This window comes from Akanthomyces muscarius, chromosome 5 (assembly GCF_028009165.1).
Source record: "Akanthomyces muscarius strain Ve6 chromosome 5, whole genome shotgun sequence".
NCBI lineage: Eukaryota > Fungi > Ascomycota > Sordariomycetes > Hypocreales > Cordycipitaceae > Akanthomyces > Akanthomyces muscarius.
In genome coordinates this window covers 1340219-1358814 of record NC_079245.1, presented here as the reverse complement: position 1 = coordinate 1358814, position 18596 = coordinate 1340219, and the positions used below count along the sequence as shown (strand labels likewise).

The 18596-nt window shown below is 53.8% G+C and overlaps 7 protein-coding genes across 7 annotated transcripts; 6 read left to right on the top strand and 1 right to left on the bottom strand.

The window, feature by feature from the left end:
• Positions 1-2580: 2580 nt before the first annotated feature.
• On the top strand, positions 2581-3171 carry LMH87_009739 (uncharacterized protein; the record flags this gene model as incomplete). Its single annotated transcript, XM_056196787.1, has 1 exon — positions 2581-3171. The coding sequence occupies one exon, from the start codon at positions 2581-2583 to the stop codon at positions 3169-3171; it is 591 nt and encodes a 196-aa protein (XP_056053900.1).
• A 1074-nt stretch (positions 3172-4245) lies between these two features.
• On the top strand, positions 4246-5503 carry LMH87_009738 (uncharacterized protein; the record flags this gene model as incomplete). Its single annotated transcript, XM_056196786.1, has 3 exons — positions 4246-4391; positions 4449-4516; positions 4566-5503. 3 exons carry the CDS (start codon positions 4246-4248, stop codon positions 5501-5503), a joined length of 1152 nt encoding a protein of 383 aa, XP_056053899.1.
• Positions 5504-7310: 1807 nt separating this feature from the next.
• LMH87_009737 (uncharacterized protein) lies at positions 7311-10181 on the top strand (the record flags this gene model as incomplete). The annotated part of the gene is made up of 4 exons (XM_056196785.1): positions 7311-8210; positions 8417-9122; positions 9181-10026; positions 10081-10181. 4 exons carry the CDS (start codon positions 7311-7313, stop codon positions 10179-10181), a joined length of 2553 nt encoding a protein of 850 aa, XP_056053898.1.
• Positions 10182-11220: 1039 nt separating this feature from the next.
• On the top strand, positions 11221-12236 carry LMH87_009736 (uncharacterized protein; the record flags this gene model as incomplete). The annotated part of the gene is made up of 2 exons (XM_056196784.1): positions 11221-11255; positions 11531-12236. The coding sequence occupies 2 exons, from the start codon at positions 11221-11223 to the stop codon at positions 12234-12236; spliced, it is 741 nt and encodes a 246-aa protein (XP_056053897.1).
• Positions 12237-13620: 1384 nt separating this feature from the next.
• Positions 13621-14038, top strand: LMH87_009735 (uncharacterized protein; the record flags this gene model as incomplete). Its single annotated transcript, XM_056196783.1, has 2 exons — positions 13621-13803; positions 13868-14038. The coding sequence occupies 2 exons, from the start codon at positions 13621-13623 to the stop codon at positions 14036-14038; spliced, it is 354 nt and encodes a 117-aa protein (XP_056053896.1).
• A 366-nt stretch (positions 14039-14404) lies between these two features.
• LMH87_009734 (uncharacterized protein) lies at positions 14405-15298 on the top strand (the record flags this gene model as incomplete). Its single annotated transcript, XM_056196782.1, has 2 exons — positions 14405-14457; positions 14548-15298. 2 exons carry the CDS (start codon positions 14405-14407, stop codon positions 15296-15298), a joined length of 804 nt encoding a protein of 267 aa, XP_056053895.1.
• Positions 15299-15525: 227 nt separating this feature from the next.
• On the bottom strand, positions 15526-17806 carry LMH87_009733 (uncharacterized protein; the record flags this gene model as incomplete). Its single annotated transcript, XM_056196781.1, has 8 exons — positions 15526-15876; positions 15928-16265; positions 16313-16413; positions 16461-16720; positions 16777-17268; positions 17333-17484; positions 17564-17669; positions 17741-17806. The coding sequence occupies 8 exons, from the start codon at positions 17804-17806 to the stop codon at positions 15526-15528; spliced, it is 1866 nt and encodes a 621-aa protein (XP_056053894.1).
• Positions 17807-18596: the final 790 nt, after the last annotated feature.

Genomic DNA, 18596 nt, shown 5'->3' with positions numbered 1-18596 from the left:
ACCTAAGGCAACAAGAAATCTATATAAGCGATTTCTTAAACGACTGGGGAAGATTGCGAGGATAATATCCCTAAGCTAGGGTAAACAAGCTGCTGTGACAGACGCTGCGCGTCGTCTGCATGCTCGACCGCCCCAGAGGTTTTCAAAGCTGAGCGCAATGCACGTCCCTGCAAGCACAAAATGGCACAAATACGATGCGGGCGATACACCGCTATTTAGTTCCTGGCGCTTTTAAGCACTTTCCCTCACTACGATAGCTTTGGGCAGACGCATCTGTCCGCCCCGGAGCCTGACGCCCGGTCCTACTCCCACGAGCTGTTGGCCGGCGGCGCGAACCGAACTCTCTGGCAGTTCTCGAAGGAGACGCTGCCAGCGGGAGAGATGGTGAGGAGATGAGCACTCGGCCTTCTTCGCTCACATATAGCTGTTCTCCATATCGTTTGCCGGATCTCCGGTGCACAGCGAGGAAAGTCATGGAAAGTTTGCTCCGTATTGGGCATGTGGCTCAGAAAGCCACTGGATCTGGAAAAAGAAAAAAAACCTCTGCGTTGATGCGAACTCAGTAAAGAGTTCTAATTTTCAAACTTATTATGGATAGTCATCTAGACCAAAGGTGGCGTGAAACTCAAGATCTGATTTTGCCCTGACTTTTAGGCGGCAGACAGCCACTGACACCTACACAGACACTTACACAGCCACCGGCGCAGCGGCTTTACAGGCATGGTAGGAGTAAATATTCACCAAGATTCGAGAGCGTGCTGGAGAAATGTACTACGGTCCTGCGCTGATGAGAGAACTCTAAGTCATAATAAAATAAACAGTTTTCGTTCCACTCCACTGCCTTGCACATTTAGACGAAACAGACCGAGGGAAAAGAATGAGAAGCTGTAAAGAGGAAGAAAATGAAGAAAAGAGAGAAAGAAATAAAAATCCGGAGAAAAGGACAAAAGAAGGTAATGATGAAGATAGTAAGAGTACTTGCTGGATTAAATATAAAAGAAGTAAGTGCTGCTTCTACTTATTTGAGCGGCGTCTTCTTTTTTGACACTCAACACTTACTTGGCAGTCCACTAGCCGCACAGGCTTCTAAGTTCGGATCTTGCGATTGAATCAAATAACTAATCGTAGCAAACTTTAGTGGCGTTGGTGTTTGATCCAGCCTTGTGACTATGATGTGGACGCCGCCGGAGGCTGATTCACAGTCTACTTGCAAACGAAAAAATGGGGAAATCTCTTCTGCCTGGGATGACTTGGATCTCGCTATTATTTCCGTTTAAGCCTTCTGTTTACACACACACGTTCTTTTTATCGTATTTGTGATATAAATTTTACAAACCTGCCCTTTCTGCCGCTCTCCCCTCTTCTCTCCCTCATCATATGCCTCGAACCACTTGCTTCCCACAGACACGCCCACTATGTCGGCTGATCAACGAGGTAACCCAATGAATATGGGAAATGACCCAATTATGGGAGCAGAAATCTTCAAAGCGTTGTCAGACTGCACTTCTGCCGATTTCTTACCCAAGCTACCACAAATTCAGACAATCGCGGCCAGGTATCGCCAGATACCTGTGCCTCAAGACTCTTCGGCGCCGACCGTCCCTCAAAACAAAAGGTTTACTCCATGGATGCAGGCGTTTCTGTATTTGTTGAGCCCAGATGCTTTACAGAATCTGGTGGATAACCCTCCTCTGGCCGAGTGGATTTGCGACGTCGCCAAAGTTTTCATACTGATGGGTAAGCCAATTTTCCCTCTCTGTGCCCTCTCAACTTGATCCCCCCTCCCGCCTTTGGTACTCTTCGGTTGTTCCTAACATTCGTTATTAGGGATGGGAAGTTCTGTTGTTGCTTCCAACGCCAAGAAGATACCAACGAGACAAGTGCCTGCCAATACTCAAGCAGCACCAGCTTTAGTTGCACACGCAGTCCACCCACCACAACACGCAATAACCTCGGTTTCGTTGCCGCCAGCCGGGCAGACTCAGCCTCTGGTAGCTGATAGCGCCCCCCCTACCGCTGCAAAAGGCAAGGCTGTCGACGCCCAGCCCACAGAGGTCAGCAAAAGGGATTTCGCAGCCCTGCTGGAGAAGGGGAAAGCATCCGCTAGGGGGCTCAGCAGAAAGCTGTCCAATTTGGGCGATACAGAGCGTATAGAAAAAAAGCGAAGAGGTACCTTACACGGTCTGTTTACCCCCAAAACGAGCTCTTCCCAGGCTGAAAGCTCCGGTTCGGCTGCAAAACCCGCGAAATTGAGCGAGCCGTCGGAGCCGTCTGGCACGCAGGCAGAGGCAGTACCTGATCTTCAGCCTACGGTTGGCTCCCCGTCTGGGTCTTCTCTTCAGCCAGCTGTCTCATTAGCAACCATTCCTTTCGAGTCTCATGATACCACGTTGTCGTGGGCTCAAGCCAACCGACAGAGGAATTTTCTGGTAATCCCTTCTTACATAAACTCCCACGACTATTTAACATCACAGATTTGAGCTAACAACTTCAAACTAGGTGACCGCTCGCGACGGCGAAATTTGTGTCATCTCTAACAAGTTGGGATCCCACCAACACTCTCACATCGTACCTTACAGCATGAATGCCAGCAACGGCTCTCTCCACCTCGTAGGCAATATCTTTGACTCGACGAGACTGCTCTTTGGTGACGCCTACACGGACGCTGTCAAGCCGTACCTATGCAGCAAAAAGGGCTCAGACAAGTTTTGGAACATCTTGACTTTCAATTGTCATGTGCACAAGTTGTTCGACGGCGGACTGTTTGGACTCCGTCCTCTCCAGGTCACTGTGTCTGGAGACGGGGAGCCTGAGAGCTATCGTACTCATTTTTCAGCTCATTGGATGCCACAGACTGCCATTGTCTCAAACGAAGAGGACATTATCCCAGATGAGGAAACTATGAAAGCAATGATCTTGGAGACTCCCGACTACAAACACAAAAAGAAGCAAATGATCTGCTCGCATAGATCCGATGGATCTCCCGTTCTCGAAGGCGATCGTTATAGCATCAAGTTTGACAAGTTTGAAGACGCCCGCTTCATGTTTGCGATGCTGAATTACCGATGGGCTGTCGGCGTTATGCGCTGTTTGGTTGGCGCTGCAGGTCTCTCCGAGAAACAATACGACCCCGACAATGATCAAGACGACTCAGCCTATGCATTCACCTAGAAGGTGACAGCTGAAGCAGAGGCGAACACGGCGGCGTATGACAACTCTAACACTGGGACTGTCACTTACTCCCTGCAGCCCGCCAGTGCTGTGCCGCAGCATCTTCACCCGCCATCAGTTGCGAAGGCAGCCTCGGGTAGCAAGGGGCGTCGCCAGGGATCGTCCGAAGAAAGTGGCAGCAGTGGCAACACTCAGAGCAGCGGTCGCTCTAGTGTCCTCACACGTGGAGAGTCCGAAGTGGAAAGCGGCGGCCCTGGAACTCCTCCCAGCAACAGCAGCTACCTTGAACACCGAAGCCCTGTACCTTCGGGACTTCGTCACAGCTCAGAGCCCTTTAATCACCCTATGGGTGGCGGCAATCCTTTACATTTCCCGAAGGATCCTGCCAAAACAGCTTCAGAGAACGTTGCCACAGCAGAAGAAGATGACCTCGCCGTTCGTCTTTCAAGCCTCGGCAGGTCTGCATAAATTACAGTACTTGGTATTTCTTTCTGCAGCCTCGAGCTTTCGTCCTCATTGCTTGCCCCGCAAACCTTGTTTTTTTCTCCTTCTCTTGTCGACACTCCTTCCAGGTAACTGGGATGATTCTGCGAAAAGGCTTGCAATGCGACCGCTTTCATTTGCGATGCTTCCCAGACCAAGGCGCTCCCTGTTTTCTGACCTCTTTTGCCGTGAGAAGGATAGCGCTCACAAAAGTGTGGCGCGTCCATTTTCTTTTTTGACATTTAATAAAAGTTAATAATATCTCAGCTCTCGCTTTTAATCATTTTGTTACTCCGTAATCTGTAGTTTGTTCTTTGCTGGCTATTTATAGTGGGCGTGGTGGAGTCGACATAGTGACGCACGCACGGTAACTACTAGTAGCGTAGCTCAGCGTACAGCCTGGTGGGGAGCGTTTCATTAAGTACAACATAATTTTTGAGAAGGGGCAGCATCACCATCCGTCCAGCTCTTGGCTCATCTGCGCCGTCGTTGTCGCCCGAATCTCACCGTTAGACCCGGATACTGGTGCCGAGTGCACTCCTGACACGCCCGCCAGACCATTGTTTGCGCGCGTCGTCTGCCACAGCCGCCATGGCCGCCAACAAGGAGAACGGCGATCCCGTCGAGATGGAGCGTCTGGTTGAGGAGCCGCCTTCGCCGACGCTGCCTACTGTCAACCCCGATGTTGAAGCCAGCAAGCCGCCTGGCATGGTTCTTCCGCCGTGGATCTATGTCGTGTGAGTGAAGCCAATTGCGCCCTGTTCGGCCGTGCCTGTGCTGACTTAGGACTGAAGCGCCTGGATCTCCTTTTCCTCCTTGGTGATTCTGTTCAACAAATGGGTGCTTGTTACGCTCGAATTTAGTATGCGCCCACTCTCACGGCATCAAAAATATACTAACACGTTGACCAGAGTATCCCGTCATCCTCACGACATATCATCTTGTCTTTGCCACCGTCGTGACCCAAGTCATGGCGCGGTACACCACCATGCTTGACAGCCGCAAGGCCGTCAAGATGACGGGCCGCATCTACCTGCGCGCCGTCGTTCCCATTGGCGTCTTCTTCAGCGCCAGTCTCATCCTGAGCAACGTCGCCTACCTCTACCTCTCCGTCTCTTTTATCCAGATGCTCAAGGCCACGACGCCCATGGCCGTGCTGCTCGCCGGCTGGGCGCTCGGTGTCTCCCAGCCCACGCTCAAGCAGGCCGCCAACGTCTCCGTCATCGTCTTCGGTGTAATCATTGCCTCGTTTGGCGAGATTGACTTTGTCCTCGCTGGCTTCATCATCCAGCTCGGCGGTGTCATGTTCGAGGCCCTGCGCCTGACCATGGTCCAACGCCTGCTGTCCGGCGACCTCAAGATGGACCCTCTCGTCTCGCTGTACTACTTTGCGCCCGTCTGCGCCGCGCTCAATGCCGTCATCGCCCTCCTCACCGAGGTGCCCCGGTGCACCATGGCCCAGGTGCTCCACGTCGGCCTGTTTACGTTTTTCCTGAACGGCCTCTGCGCCTTTATGCTCAACGTCTCCCTCGTGCTCCTCATTGGCAAGACATCGGCCGTCGTGCTGACTATTTGCGGTGTACTCAAGGATATTCTGCTCGTCGTCGCGTCCATGGTTCTTTTTGGATCCCAAGTCACGGCACTTCAGTTCTTCGGCTACTCGATTGCGCTAGGTGGCATGGTTTACTACAAGCTCGGATACGAGCAAATCAAGGGTCACCTCGCGGAAGCCAACCGCCACTGGGCGGCATTTGGTGCCGAGAAGCCAATTCTGCGCCGGATCAGCATCGTCGCATTGGCTGTCTTCGTTGGATTGGCTCTGCTCGGCGGTGTGAGACATGTCATGTAGGCTGAGATTCAACATCTAGCACGCCAGACATCACGAACTGATGCATGTTCCGATATGAATGTATATATTAAAGTCTTATTCCAAACTTTGTACGAATAAGACCGGGCGCAGGCAATGGTCGTACTCATAATGAATAATACATTGCCGTCAGCGGCAGCATCGAGAACTGCCGGCTGGGTTCATATTGTGATGTATAAGCGGCCATACTTTGACGCCACTTAATATCAAAATCATGTTATTAATAGACGTAGCCCATGCTGGCACAGTAGAAGAAGCTGCGATTGCGGGCTACCGCGGGAGCGGTGACATGCTCACTCCCCTAGCTCGGAGCACAGCCTCACCCAGCAGCACCCAAAGATAGAACAGGGACCGGACCGTTGGCGACGCGCATTAGATCAACTCCACGAGGGCAGCGGCAGACTGGTCGTGTGCAAAGATGCATCTGATGCCGAAACGCGAAACTTGCCTTGAACGCCTGCTAAGTGGTCGATAACCAGCATTAGGCGACGCGAGAAGTCACACGGCGACGACGTTTAGATATGGCCAACATGCACCGCTAGCAAAAGACTGCATAATGATGTTTATAATTGGCATTTTACGGGCAGGGCTGTTTCAATATGCCCTGGCGGTGTTGGCGCCCCAGTGTAATTTGGTGCGCCGATGGATCTTCATGGGTTGAGATGGTTCTGGATTGTTGCCGACGGGATGAAGAGAAAGGAGCCGTTGCGTATTCCTGCAGCTCCTGTTGCTGAGCGCGTGTAACCACTGGTGCAGCGGTGCTAGTGTTGTTTCCAATTTTACTCTACGCTGAAGATCCTTGTGGCAGGACAGCCGAAACTGTAGATCTGTCCACATGCAGGCTGCAAGCTCTACTCCGCAGATATACAAGAGCAAAAGTGACAATCTGCGCTACGATTTTAGCGCAAGGCAAAACAGTACCCAATAAATGGAACACAGCCACGGAGCTAGAGAGCCTGCTCATTACCGCTGGTGACCCGGGCAGCAAGCACAGGGCTCTGGTAACACAGCAAGCGAGGCACGTAAAGATATCTAGAGATGAGTAGCCTGATCTGCCAAGGATAACAAGATGTAATGGGCAGATTGGACAATGCGAGGCTTGGGTTGAGCCAATGAGCTGACCGGGCCTTCCGCAATACAGGGCACGTTGGCAGCTTATAGGCAAGCTATAACGTTAGCTTCCATGGTGCCTTGGAATTATAGAGCCCATAACCAGATGCAGCCTATAGCAAAAAGAGACCCCTTTTAGCTTCGCCTACTGCTCGAGTCGTGGCCCGGAAGCGAGGCTGCTCAGCCCAAGCAAAGAGTAATCACATCACGCTGGACAGTCTACGACATGCATGCTGCTGCGTCAAGAATGCTCTCGACAGAAAAAAAGTACCAAGCAGAAGAAAATAAAAGAGAGAGCCCGCTTAAAAGAGGAGTGGATTAATTATAGCTTTCCACTGGGGTACTGATCCAGAAAGCTAGAGCTCCAACCATGAACCAGCACCTAACTTTGCCTACTTGCTACGCTACTAGCTACCTTGTCTGACCAGAGGACGCCTCCATCCGTCACCATCCCGCCCCAACGATCCGGAGCTGCGCCTCTCTCCATTACTTTGCATCCCGCTGTTCGATTCCGTATCATCTCTCCTCTCCTTTCCCTCTACCTCGACATTCTTTTTTTAGACGAGATTTTCACCTCCAACGTGTCCGTTCTGCCCCTGGGCTGTCCACAGACACACGCCCCCCCTCCTGTCGGAACCCCCCCCTCCTCCTCCAGACAGAAACACAGACAAACGCCCCGATGCCAACGTTTGGACGTCTGGGGAAGCACAGCAACCGCTCGCAGCACGGCCTCCCTGAGCAGTCGTCTGCTGGGGCGCAGAGTAGCGGTGCGAGCAATCCAGCTGGCAGCGGCGGCGGCGATGCGGCTGTAGGCGGCGGTGGCCTGTCTGCTGACTCGATTGGTATGGACGCGCAATCTGCCTTGTCACCATCGGCGGGCAGCCCTCACGAAGCCATTGATGCCCGCCAGCAGCAGCAATTGCAGCAGCAGATGCAACAGCAACAGCAGCAGCAGGGCCTGCCACTTTTGCAGAATCCCGGACCCAGCAAGCTTCAGAAGCAGCCGCCGCAGCAGCAGCAGCAGCAACCACCGCCGCAGTCGCACCAGTCACAGTCCCAGTCACAGGCGCCGGCTCCCCCGCCGCACCTCTACAGCGCATCCTCCACCGGCACGGCCACTAATAACCCCTCGCCTCTCCAGCAGCACCCTGGCGGTGATTTCGTCTTTGATGCCCGCCAGCAGCAGCAGCAACATCCCGACTTTGTTGACCCGACCGTGAATCGATCCCAGAGCCTGCGCTACCCTTCGCAGAGCTCTCTTCAACAGCAACAGCTGCCGCCACATCATCAGCAGCAGCAGCAGTTCTACGGCGTCGCCAGCAGCTCCGTCGACGACCTCCCCAGCCCCGCAAGCTTCCAGCAACAGCAGCTGCAGCAACAGCCGCCGCCGCAGCTCGCGCCCGAGAAGCCTCGCACGAACCGCAAGCTTCACATCATCAAGGGCATTTTTAGCTCTGTCCGCGGCACCTCTGACACCAGCAGCAGCAGCCAGAACAGCTCGCACGCACCCGTCTCCCATCCTGTCAGCCAGCCGTTCGACCCCAACGCTGGCTTAGCACGCCGCCAGTCAAGCAAGAGAGTAAGCACCCGGCCTGAACCCTATTTGCACTCCACAATCAACGTGTTCGATCTCAGCTTCTTTGGAGGCTTTGTGTGCACACTGCTGGCCGCTGCTAGTCACCCGGTGGTGAAACAAGCCGTTGCTGTGTGAGGCTCTTAACGTCCCTTGACGGCGCCTGCTCGCCCAACTTTCACTCACACCGCCCGCTGACATGCACTCTTCAGGACTCCCGCATACCGCCGCCTTCCAATACAGTCCGTCCCGTAACCGGCGACGATCTCGATAATTCCTCATACGACGAGCTTGTATACCAACCGCCCCCGCACCCCCAGTCTCACCAACAGCAGCAGCAGATTCTGCAGCAGGGCCCCGGCCAGACCCTCATCCCGCAGGACCAGCAGCTGCAGTTTGACAATAACCAGCCTGACTTCGATCTTGCGCCGCAAACTACGCAGCAGCAGCAACTTCACCAGCAGCTTTTGTTTCAGCAGACGGCAGACGGTCGGCTACCCCCCGCCGGCTATCCAGGTTCGCAAAACCCAGAGACCGCTTCTCAGCTCTCGCATGAGTCTTCTGCATACGATCAAGATTCCCGAAACCAGACTCCCCAGGCTCTGCAGCTTGGAACCGCACAACACTTGAACCAGCAACAGCCGCCGTCGCTACAGCAGCCCGGCATGGCACCCCAAGGTTCGCGACGAAGCAACGAGGCTGAGCACCCGGTTGCCGGTCACGCCGCCGGTTACCGTCACAGCAATGCTGGCCTGACGGCTACCAGCCCCATGCCATCGCAAGGACAAGGTGCCGGCAGCGGTCAACCCGGCTACCGGGGTGATGGCCGCCTTTTCGAGGGGGCAGATCCAGGCCGTGAGACTCCTCAGCCGACCACAGAGAAGGATGCGGAAAGCGAAAAGGCTTTCAAAGAACTGCGTAAGTCTCAAACTGCCCTAATCGACAGCTAGTGTATCACTTGTGCTAACCTGTGCAGTCACCAAATACAAAAACGTCAAGCGCCTCTATTTCGATGGCAAGTCTCAGATTGAACAGCTCAATGGTCAAGTCGAGCAGCTGCAAAATGCTGTTGCCAACCAGCGCATGTCGCAGTCGAGGACTGCCCTTGACGACAGCGAATACGCTACACGATTCAACCGTCTGAACGGAGCCATCATCAACCTCTCCTTCAATATCCGCAAGGACTGGCGTGTCGTTCCTGATTGGCTTGCAAGCTATGTCAGCCCTGATGCGATCAAGACGGGCAAGCAGGAGATGACTGCGATCGGACGCGCCGTTGTTTCGCGATGGCTTGTGGACGAGCTGTTTGACAAGTGCTTCCACCCGGATCTTGACCCGCAGCTGAGCGCCCAGTTGAAGAATATTGAGAAGGGCATACGCGGCAATACTCACACCATGCTCAGACCGGAGGAGTTTGAAGCGCAGACGACCAAGATTGTCAGCTGGCGCATGGCCACATTGGACGGACTGGCAAAGTCCCTGACTGCGAAGGCATCCGAGAACAGAGCCGCTCTCATTCAAAAGGCCACGACCGACCTGTCGGCGCACCTCCACTCGTGCTTGACGGTTCCTCCGCCTCCTGGAGTCGAGGGCAGCACGTCCATGATTGTGGAGCTGGCCATCGGCATGGCGGCAAACCTACCACTGGAGAGCCGCGATGTTTCCATCTGGTACCCGCTGCCGACCGACATTGTGCAGCCGAACCTGATGGAGGTAGAGAAGGCAGGGCTGCCGTCTTTGACTGGCGCAGAGGAATCCGACTCGGACTCTGAACCGGAGGAGCTGACCGAGAAGGGTGGCAAAGGCCAGAAGGGGAAGACGGGTAAGATTACGAGATCGGCGGAGACGCATGAGACAGGAGCTAACAGACGTGCAGGTATCATGAAGGAACCCAAGCGAGTTCGTTTTGCCGGGTTCATGGCCCTGGAAGTCAAGGGTCGTCAGGTGCTGATGAAGGCGCCAGTGTGGACTCTTTAAGCATCTAGTGCGAGCATATACATGGCATTTATCCAAGACATATCTTCAGGAGGGGCAGTTTCCTATGTTGCACTCGCTTTGTGTGTGTTTTTGTTTGTTGTTTGTGTGTGAAGGAAGATGTTGATACCAGGAAGAGCGAAGCATCGCGAGTAGTTGTGAATGGTTAGCAGGAAAAAAGAATGGATAGTATATAGAAGCCGGGTGTGATGGGCCTGGAAGAGAGACACAATTCAAGCTTTGGCGTGGAGACAATTTGAATACACTGATTATGCACATATGAACTGGGTCTGTCAGGGCAGCGGGCGATGGCCGCTACAAGGCACAAATCGACATTGGCAACGTCTTGTAAACGCATCTGAGTATCTGAGTATCGTGAAACTTAATTTCTGGGCTTGCTGTCTAGCGCAAGCCGATGCTTCTTTTTCGGGCCAAGCTCAGGATGACGAAGAATGATCTTGCTGTATTGGTAAACCTGCGGCGGCAGTAAGAGTCATCACTGGAGCATATGGCGTGGGGCTGACGCTGTCGCGCGGGTCCTCAATTGAGTCACACACAACTGGCAGGGGGGCAAAAGAGGCAGTCACAGCGTGCCAGAGGCAGATTTACAGGGCCTACAGGCGCTAGAAGCGATAGTCAGGGTCTCTGCTTCTACAGCGCCTCACACTGATGACTCTGAATGAAGGCTCGGGAAAGGCTCTGGATCCGCGATGAAGCTGCAGTAAGCAACAGACGAGGCGTAAATTTTGAAAATTGGAATCAGGGCCAAGGAAGCTGCAACTGGACGGACTTGGAAACGCTCCCGTGCCACCGAAGTCTGTACGCCGGTTGAAGATGGATAAAAAGGCTGCCAGTCCGCCCCCACTGCTAAAAACTGACCAAGCAAAAAACAACCACCACCTGCACCTCACACAGCACCTTTCTGGCAGAAAAAAATCTATCGTCTGCGGGGTGCTCTTCTTCTCTCTCCAACACCGAAAACCTTTCCAACCTTTTACAACCACAAGACCCTTTACAAGCTTAATCACACGAATACCTAATCATGGCTGTCCGCGCCCAATTTGAAAACTCCAACGAGTACGTTTTTCCGTCATACCCTGATCCTGGCTGGCCCAAACTGTTTTTGGTTCTTTTGCTTGTTCCCCGCCATCACAAGACCCCGCCTCACGGCGAGCTGCAGCTTCCAAATCCCTCTGCATGAGACGAGAAACGACTGTACTTGGGCTGGACCAGCAGATAGCTGGGCACTGTGCAATGGCGAAGCAGGAAGATTGGAATAAAACGCTGGACTAGCTTGGATACTACCCCAAAACCGTTCAAGAACCCGTTTGCTAACACACTTGTCCTCGCAGGGTTGGTGTCTTTTCCACACTCACAAACTCATACGCTCTCGTCTCCCAAGGAGCCAGCGAAAACTTTTACAGCGTCTTCGAAGCCGAGCTGCAAGACGTCATCCCCATTGTGCGCACTACCATTGCCGGCACGCGCATCATTGGCCGCCTCACCGCGGGTAACCGCAAGGGTCTGCTCGTGCCCACGACCACCTCGGACCAGGAGCTGCAGCACCTGCGCAACTCCCTGCCCGACTCGGTGCGCATCCAGCGCATCGAGGAGCGTCTGTCCGCGCTCGGCAACGTCATTGCCGCCAACGACCACATTGCCCTGATCCACCCTGACCTGGAGCGCGAGACCGAGGAGATTATTGCCGACGTCCTCGGTGTCGAGGTCTTTCGCCAGACTGTCGCCGACAACGTCCTCGTCGGCTCCTACATGAGCCTCTCCAACCAGGGCGGCCTCGTCCACCCCAAGACCAGCATCCAGGACCAGGACGAGCTCTCCAGCCTGCTCCAGGTGCCCCTCGTCGCCGGCTCCGTCAACCGCGGCAGCAACGTCGTCGGCGCCGGCATGGTCGTCAACGACTGGCTCGCCGTCACGGGCCTCGACACCACCGCCACTGAACTGTCCGTCATCGAGAGCGTCTTCCGCCTCGGCGACGGCAACGGCCCCAGCAACATCAACACCAACATGAAGGACACCATGGTAGAAAGCTTCTACTAAACGTAGCCATTGCTTTCTTACCTCTGTGTTTTATCTTTTCCTGTTACCTTGTGCATTTCAAGTCATTATCTGGCGAAATTTGATTTACTTGGGTTGATTGAGAACTTGAGCTTTTTTACATACTCTTTTTTTATTACTGCTCATGGGGTCTGGTGTTGGGACATGTTACGACCGGTTTATTTTCCTTTTGGTTTTCTGTACGCGGACTCGTTCCGTGAAAAAAACATGGCTTTATGACATGGAGGCGCCTGGTACAATCAGCTGCCTCCCGGAAACTGCTCTAGAATATTGGAATGCCAGCGAGGTTGCGATGGCTGGCTGTAAATATATGATGACAGAGACAAATTATTCACCTTGACTGCTTCCCGTCTGTGTATCACAGTTTTAATACGTGCATGATAATGTAACGAGCAGTCAGATTTCTGGCAAACTGCCCGAATACATCCATGCGTGATCTGTCCCGACAGTGTTTTTCCAACCATTACTCTTGACCGCCTGCCTCCTCGCCACTTGCATTGGCTGCTTCTATACTGGATCACATTTACATTGCAACCCAATTTCTCGGCCAAGAAGAAACAGGCTCGCACATCATGAACGCAGGGAGCCATCAAGCCTCGGCATTTGATATGTACCTCTCAGCGTCATAACAAGACACCGTTGAAATCCACAAAGCGAGTCCAAGGACTGCTCTCATGACTACTAATCTGGTCGAGTGTTAGACTCGTCCATTCCTGATCTCAGATCGACGAACACGGGCCAGTTGGTGGGGGTCTAGCTCGACTGATAAGCTCCAAGGTGCAAATAAAGCTACGTCGGTGAGAGCCGAATGCTACGCCGCTAGCGAGAAGATTACGAACCAAAGTGCGGCGATGATCTACATGGACACAATTTCTACAATATACTAACAGATTTCGAGTATCGAGGAACACTCTGAGGACAAAAGCTAGATAATCCCGAGAGTAGTCACGGCTTGGAATCTTCCGTTGGTATAGAGGAGTCAGTGTAAGTCGACGTCGGCGATGTAGATCCGAAGAAAGACGGGATGGCGAATCAATTTCATAGCTCAGAGCGATATGAACAAGTATATAGATCAGACTGGTACCAGGCATAAAGGGAAGAGCGAATTCCTCACCCCAGCAGTCCTCTTACACCAAATCCATCCATTTCCACTCTACTGTCCACGACTGCTTACACGATGTCTTTGTAAGATGCAGCACCCATGTCCATTTGGCAAAAGTCCTGGGCAACCGTACTGACAAAGTTCTTTTTGTGACAAGTAATGCCGCCGGCGCCTGGACCGCCCTGACCAAAAAGGCCACCGTCACGTCCGACGAGGCCGCCGCCGCCTTTGCCGCTCTGCCCCCCCGTGACGACGGCCTCGTTCATGACGCGCGGCGCCGGCGACTGGCAGGGCTTCGACCTCGACACGGGCCACCCGACCAAGCAAAAGATGCTTGAGCTGCACTGGACCGGCAAGACAGTTTGCAGCGCCGAGGACGTCGACCCCATTGTCGTCTACGACGCGGACCAGAAGCGCCACTGGAACCAGGATTGGGGCCACGCTCGTGTAAGTCATTCTTTTTGAAGGGGCCGGTCAATAGACAGCGATACTAACTTGGGCGGGAAAACAGCTCCGCGAGATGAAGTTTGGCGACAACAACGCTTTGGCTATGCTGTATGAAGATTTTCCAATTATTGATTACTTTCACCATGTCAATGAGGACTTGGTCGCTGGCGCCGTGGACTCGAAAAAGATGAATGGATTTGGGACCTACTACTTTTACCTCAAGCGTCTTTCTTAGATGCCCTGCGGCCACAGCCAGGGACGAATACATGAATTGAAATCACTTTTCCATAATCGAAATCGTCCAACCGAAAACAAAAACGGTACTTCCATGATGCCCAATTTCCAGGTCAATATGGCGGGGGGACCTGGCTGCTTTTCCCAAAGCCTCCTCACCGCCTGCCGGAACTGTAACCAGACCCCTCCAAGATGGACAAAATAGTATCCCCCACCAAAAGTTCAATCGGGCAAAATTTGGATGTCCGATTGTTGGAGCCAATAGCACCAACGAACAATAATTCTCCAGAATTCGCAAACTATCTTCTCAGCAATAATCAAAACCTCGCCTTTTGTATACCTGTCTCAAGCATCACATATTTCCATAATGGCACAAACGCCAAAGCATCTCGACCCTTCCGAGCTCGGCACTCGCGAATAGTAAACACCCCCCCCCCCCCCCCGACCATCGCGACAAGCTATCATGCTCGTAACAACGACCTTGGCATGCTGACATATTGTTTGCAAAAGCTGGGATACGCTCTACACGACCGAAATCGCCAACAACGCCGCCAACCCCGACGATGTCGGCACTGTATGGTTCGACGACTCCTCCGCCGAGGAAAAGATGCTCGCATTCCTGGCCCGTCTCGCCGGCGACTCGCCCGACTCCGATGCTGACGACGAAGACGACACGACAGACACCCAGCCACCACCGCCAACAACCACATTACTGTGCAAAGAAACCACGTCTTTTCTGGATCTCGGCTGCGGCAACGGCTCCATCCTCTTCGCCCTGCGCTCCGACGGCTGGTCAGGCCCGCTCACGGGCGTCGACTACAGCGCGCACTCCATCCGACTCGCCTCCCAGATCGCCTCCTCCAAGGCCCTCACCAACAACATCACCTTTGCCGAATGGGACCTCATCAACGGCCCCCCCCTCTCCACCACCCTCTCTCCCCCCTCTTCACAGCACACATTCGACGTGGTCCTCGACAAGGGCACCTTTGACGCCATTTCTCTCAGCGACGCCACCGACGCCGCAGGGCGCCGCATCTGCGAGGGTTACAAGGCGCGCGTGCTGCCGCTGCTCGCCGTCGGCGGGCTCTTCCTGATTACGAGCTGCAACTGGACAGAGGAGGAGCTGCGCGGGTGGTTCGTGGGTGGCGAGCGGGTGGCGGGGGCCACGTTTGAAGAGGCGGGACGGGTCAAGTATCAGACGTTTAGCTTTGGGGGCGTTTCTGGCCAGACAATCAGCACTCTGTGTTTCCGCAAGGTATAGCAATGTCTCTGTTTTGAGGCGCATAAAATCATAGCAAGCTCAACATGTACATACACGAATACACCCGTAGAATATACTTCAATCGCATCATATTGAGAGACTGCCAATATCGTCTATTCTATACACCTCGTTTGCTTTAACCAGCCCTGGTAGCCTGGCCATCATCGCTCTCAGTACTCAAATTTTTGTTTGAAAAGTCAACATGTTTTTTCTTTGGCTCATTAACTCTAAGGTGATGTATTCATAGGCTCACCACCCGAGGCTGTCGCCTCGCCGGCGGCTGTCGTCGCAAAGTACCGCACGTCCACGTCGTTGTCCTTTTGCAGCTTGCCGAGGTTGGGCAGCACCCGCTCCTGAATCAGCTCCTGGCCTCTGGACGACGGAACCATCTCAGCACCCTCCTTCTCCAGCGAATAGATGGTGCCCTTCTCGGGCAGACGGCGCAACACTCCGATAATAACAGAGTATGTCTTCGCGACGTTGAAGCGGATGTTGGGGATGTCGTCCTCTACCATGTTGTCCAGAATAGGCAGGATAGATTGCTCAATGACGTCAAGGCTCACAACGCTGGCAAGAGTCTAGACTGAGTTAGCACTGAATCGAAAGAGTATTCAACGGAGAATACATACCGAAATGGCAAAGCACGTCGTCATTCTATACAAATAGTTGCTGTGCTGGCCCATGTCGACGACCTTGGGAATGATGGCCTCGCTGGCCCACTCAACGCCGAATACTTCGGTGAGCTTCTTTAGATTATGTGTAGCGGCCTCACGAATGGAAAAGACAGTGTCGCCAAGCCAGTCCATGCAGAGGTTGCTGAGCTTCTCGTTGAAGAAGTTGACACCCAATTGGCTGGCAAGAAGTGGAATGTACTCGATAATGGCGAGGCGGACTCTCCACTGCTTGTCCTCGGCAAGCTGCACAATGGCAGGAAGCAGAGACTGTGAAAGCAGGTCGATGCCAATAACTACAAACGGTCAGTGGCGTAAAGATAAGTTTGGACTCAATGCATACCTTGATTAACCTGCTCCAGCTTGGAGATGATGTGGAGTCTAACCTCGGGGAACTCATCCTTGAGCATGAGAAGGAACATGGGCAGCAAGTGATCAATAGTCCTACCAAATATTAGTGGAGAACTGGACACTCAACTAATCCAACTTACTCTTGCTTGCCCAGAATGGGGGCCAAGCCGCTAATTTGAGTTCCCAGAGCAGCGCGAACATGCTGCGAAGTGTCAGACACGAGGTCCTCAACACTTGGCATAATATCTTTGAGAAGGACGTCGTGGTCAACCAGAGCGCAGAATCCGGGAATCTGGCCAGCGATGGCAGTGCGGACCTCGGCCTCGTTATCCTTGAGCAGCTTGACGAAAGCCGGAACCAAATCGCGCGAAACAACCTCCTCATCGACGGCCTTGGCAATCTACACTGCGAGTTAGCATCTTGTACCATCCTGTTGCTGTTTTAGTAATGACCGACCTTCTCAAATCTGTCTGCGATCATATATCTCACGCGCCAGCTTTTATCTTCTATCAGATTTCGCAGCGATGTGAGAAGAACGCCGTGGCTTGATTGTTGCTTGGCGGGAACAACTTCGGCAATGGCGATGAGAATCTCGACAGTTAGAAGCCTGACGCTGTCCTGATCGTCCTGGACGAGATGCTGGAAGAGGGGTATCATATCATCGACAACGATGGAAGCAGGCATCTCCCTGACAAACTTGGCCATGTTGGTCGCGGCCTGACGGCGAACCATGGGAGTCTCATCGTGTACTAGCAGACCAAACTGGTTGCGAAGCTGTTCCTGTACCGGGGGTGTGACCTTCTTGTAGGGAGCTGTGAAGAGACCGCAGCCCGACACCTTGGATGTAAACCAGTCGGCCTTGGCGAGACGGATGGTGAGGGGAATAAAATATTCTTCGACTTGCTGAGGGTTGAGACCCTCGCAGATCTTGTTGAGAGACTCGACAGCCTGTGCCTGGGTTAGTATGCTTGCCGGACGGCGCGTAACGGATGCTGAATTTCGGTGTTCGTACCTTGTCGCGCACGACCGGCTCTTCGATAGCTGCGAGGTTCTCAAGAGGAGAGAGAATAACATGAGCCCACTGGGGACCACCGACGTATTCGGTGAAGCTACCAAGCTCCTCGCTCAGAGCGACCAGTACTTCGTCCTCATCCTCGACCGATTCTGGAATGCAAATGTCAGAGACGCTGAGCGGGGGGCAAACAGGGAGCTGCAAAGCTGGCGCAGACGCGGGTAGGCTAACCATCGAGAAAAGGAACCAGCTCCTCGCGAGTGCGCTCGGGACCGAGAGCTAGAGCGATGGTGGAGAGACGGTGGATGGCATTGAGGCGGAGGAGAACGTCGTCATGCTGGACCGAGAGTCAACAGAGGGGTCGCGAGTACGGGGGGTAAAAAAAACAGGAGTGGGTGGCGGTCGTACCTTGAGCTCATCGATGAGGACGGCGATGGGGTAAAGCTCGTCATTTGGGTTTGGCGCGTCAGCCATGGCGGATTACGATGGAGGCGGCGCGTCGCTCGAGCTGGGTAAGGATGTTGCGTCGTCGTGAAGGTGTCGACGGTTGGACGGGCGGCTGCTGATGTGCGGTGGAGGAGAAGGTGGGCGGTGGATCGCGCGTGCCTAAGTGATGCAATTGATAGAGCGGCGCAGGTCGGCGGCAAAGGGCAGATAGGATGGGGAAGTGAGTATGCGACGACCGTAAATATCTTGGAGAGATGAGCGGGAAGAAATTGCGGCAGTTTGATGACGGAGCAAGCCACAGAACAGGATAAGAAAGGTGAATTCCAATGTTGTTTGTAGGCCAGGTCGAACTAGCTTTGCTGCCCGTGAGAGCACGAGCCTCCCGAGCAACAAGGGCGGCGGGCGGCTGCTGGCAGTCTGAAAGCCTGTGGCTGGAGGTGGCTGTGAGCTGCCCTATGCAACGTCGCCAGGTTGCTATTTACAGGCCTCTGTTCAGCACGTATTGGCCTGTAATTTCTGGTGGGGCGGCAGAGCCAGTGCAGCTGCCAGCCACTGTTTAGCCCCTGTAACGTCTCGACAAAGAAATTGGCGGCTGGACCATCTATATTCCGATTTAACCCCGCCGTCTGCTCGCCCGTTAGCGAGGTACCTCCAGTTCGCTGCACGTCCCCTCAAGCCAAAGGTCCCTGTGGATCTGCCCGCCAGAGGCAACTACACCCCTCCAGGTACCACACAAATTTCCTGTGACTCAATCGGTTGTTCGCAACGGGCTGCAGTAGACCATCCCGACTTTACTGGCTGCCTGCTCGCTCGCACA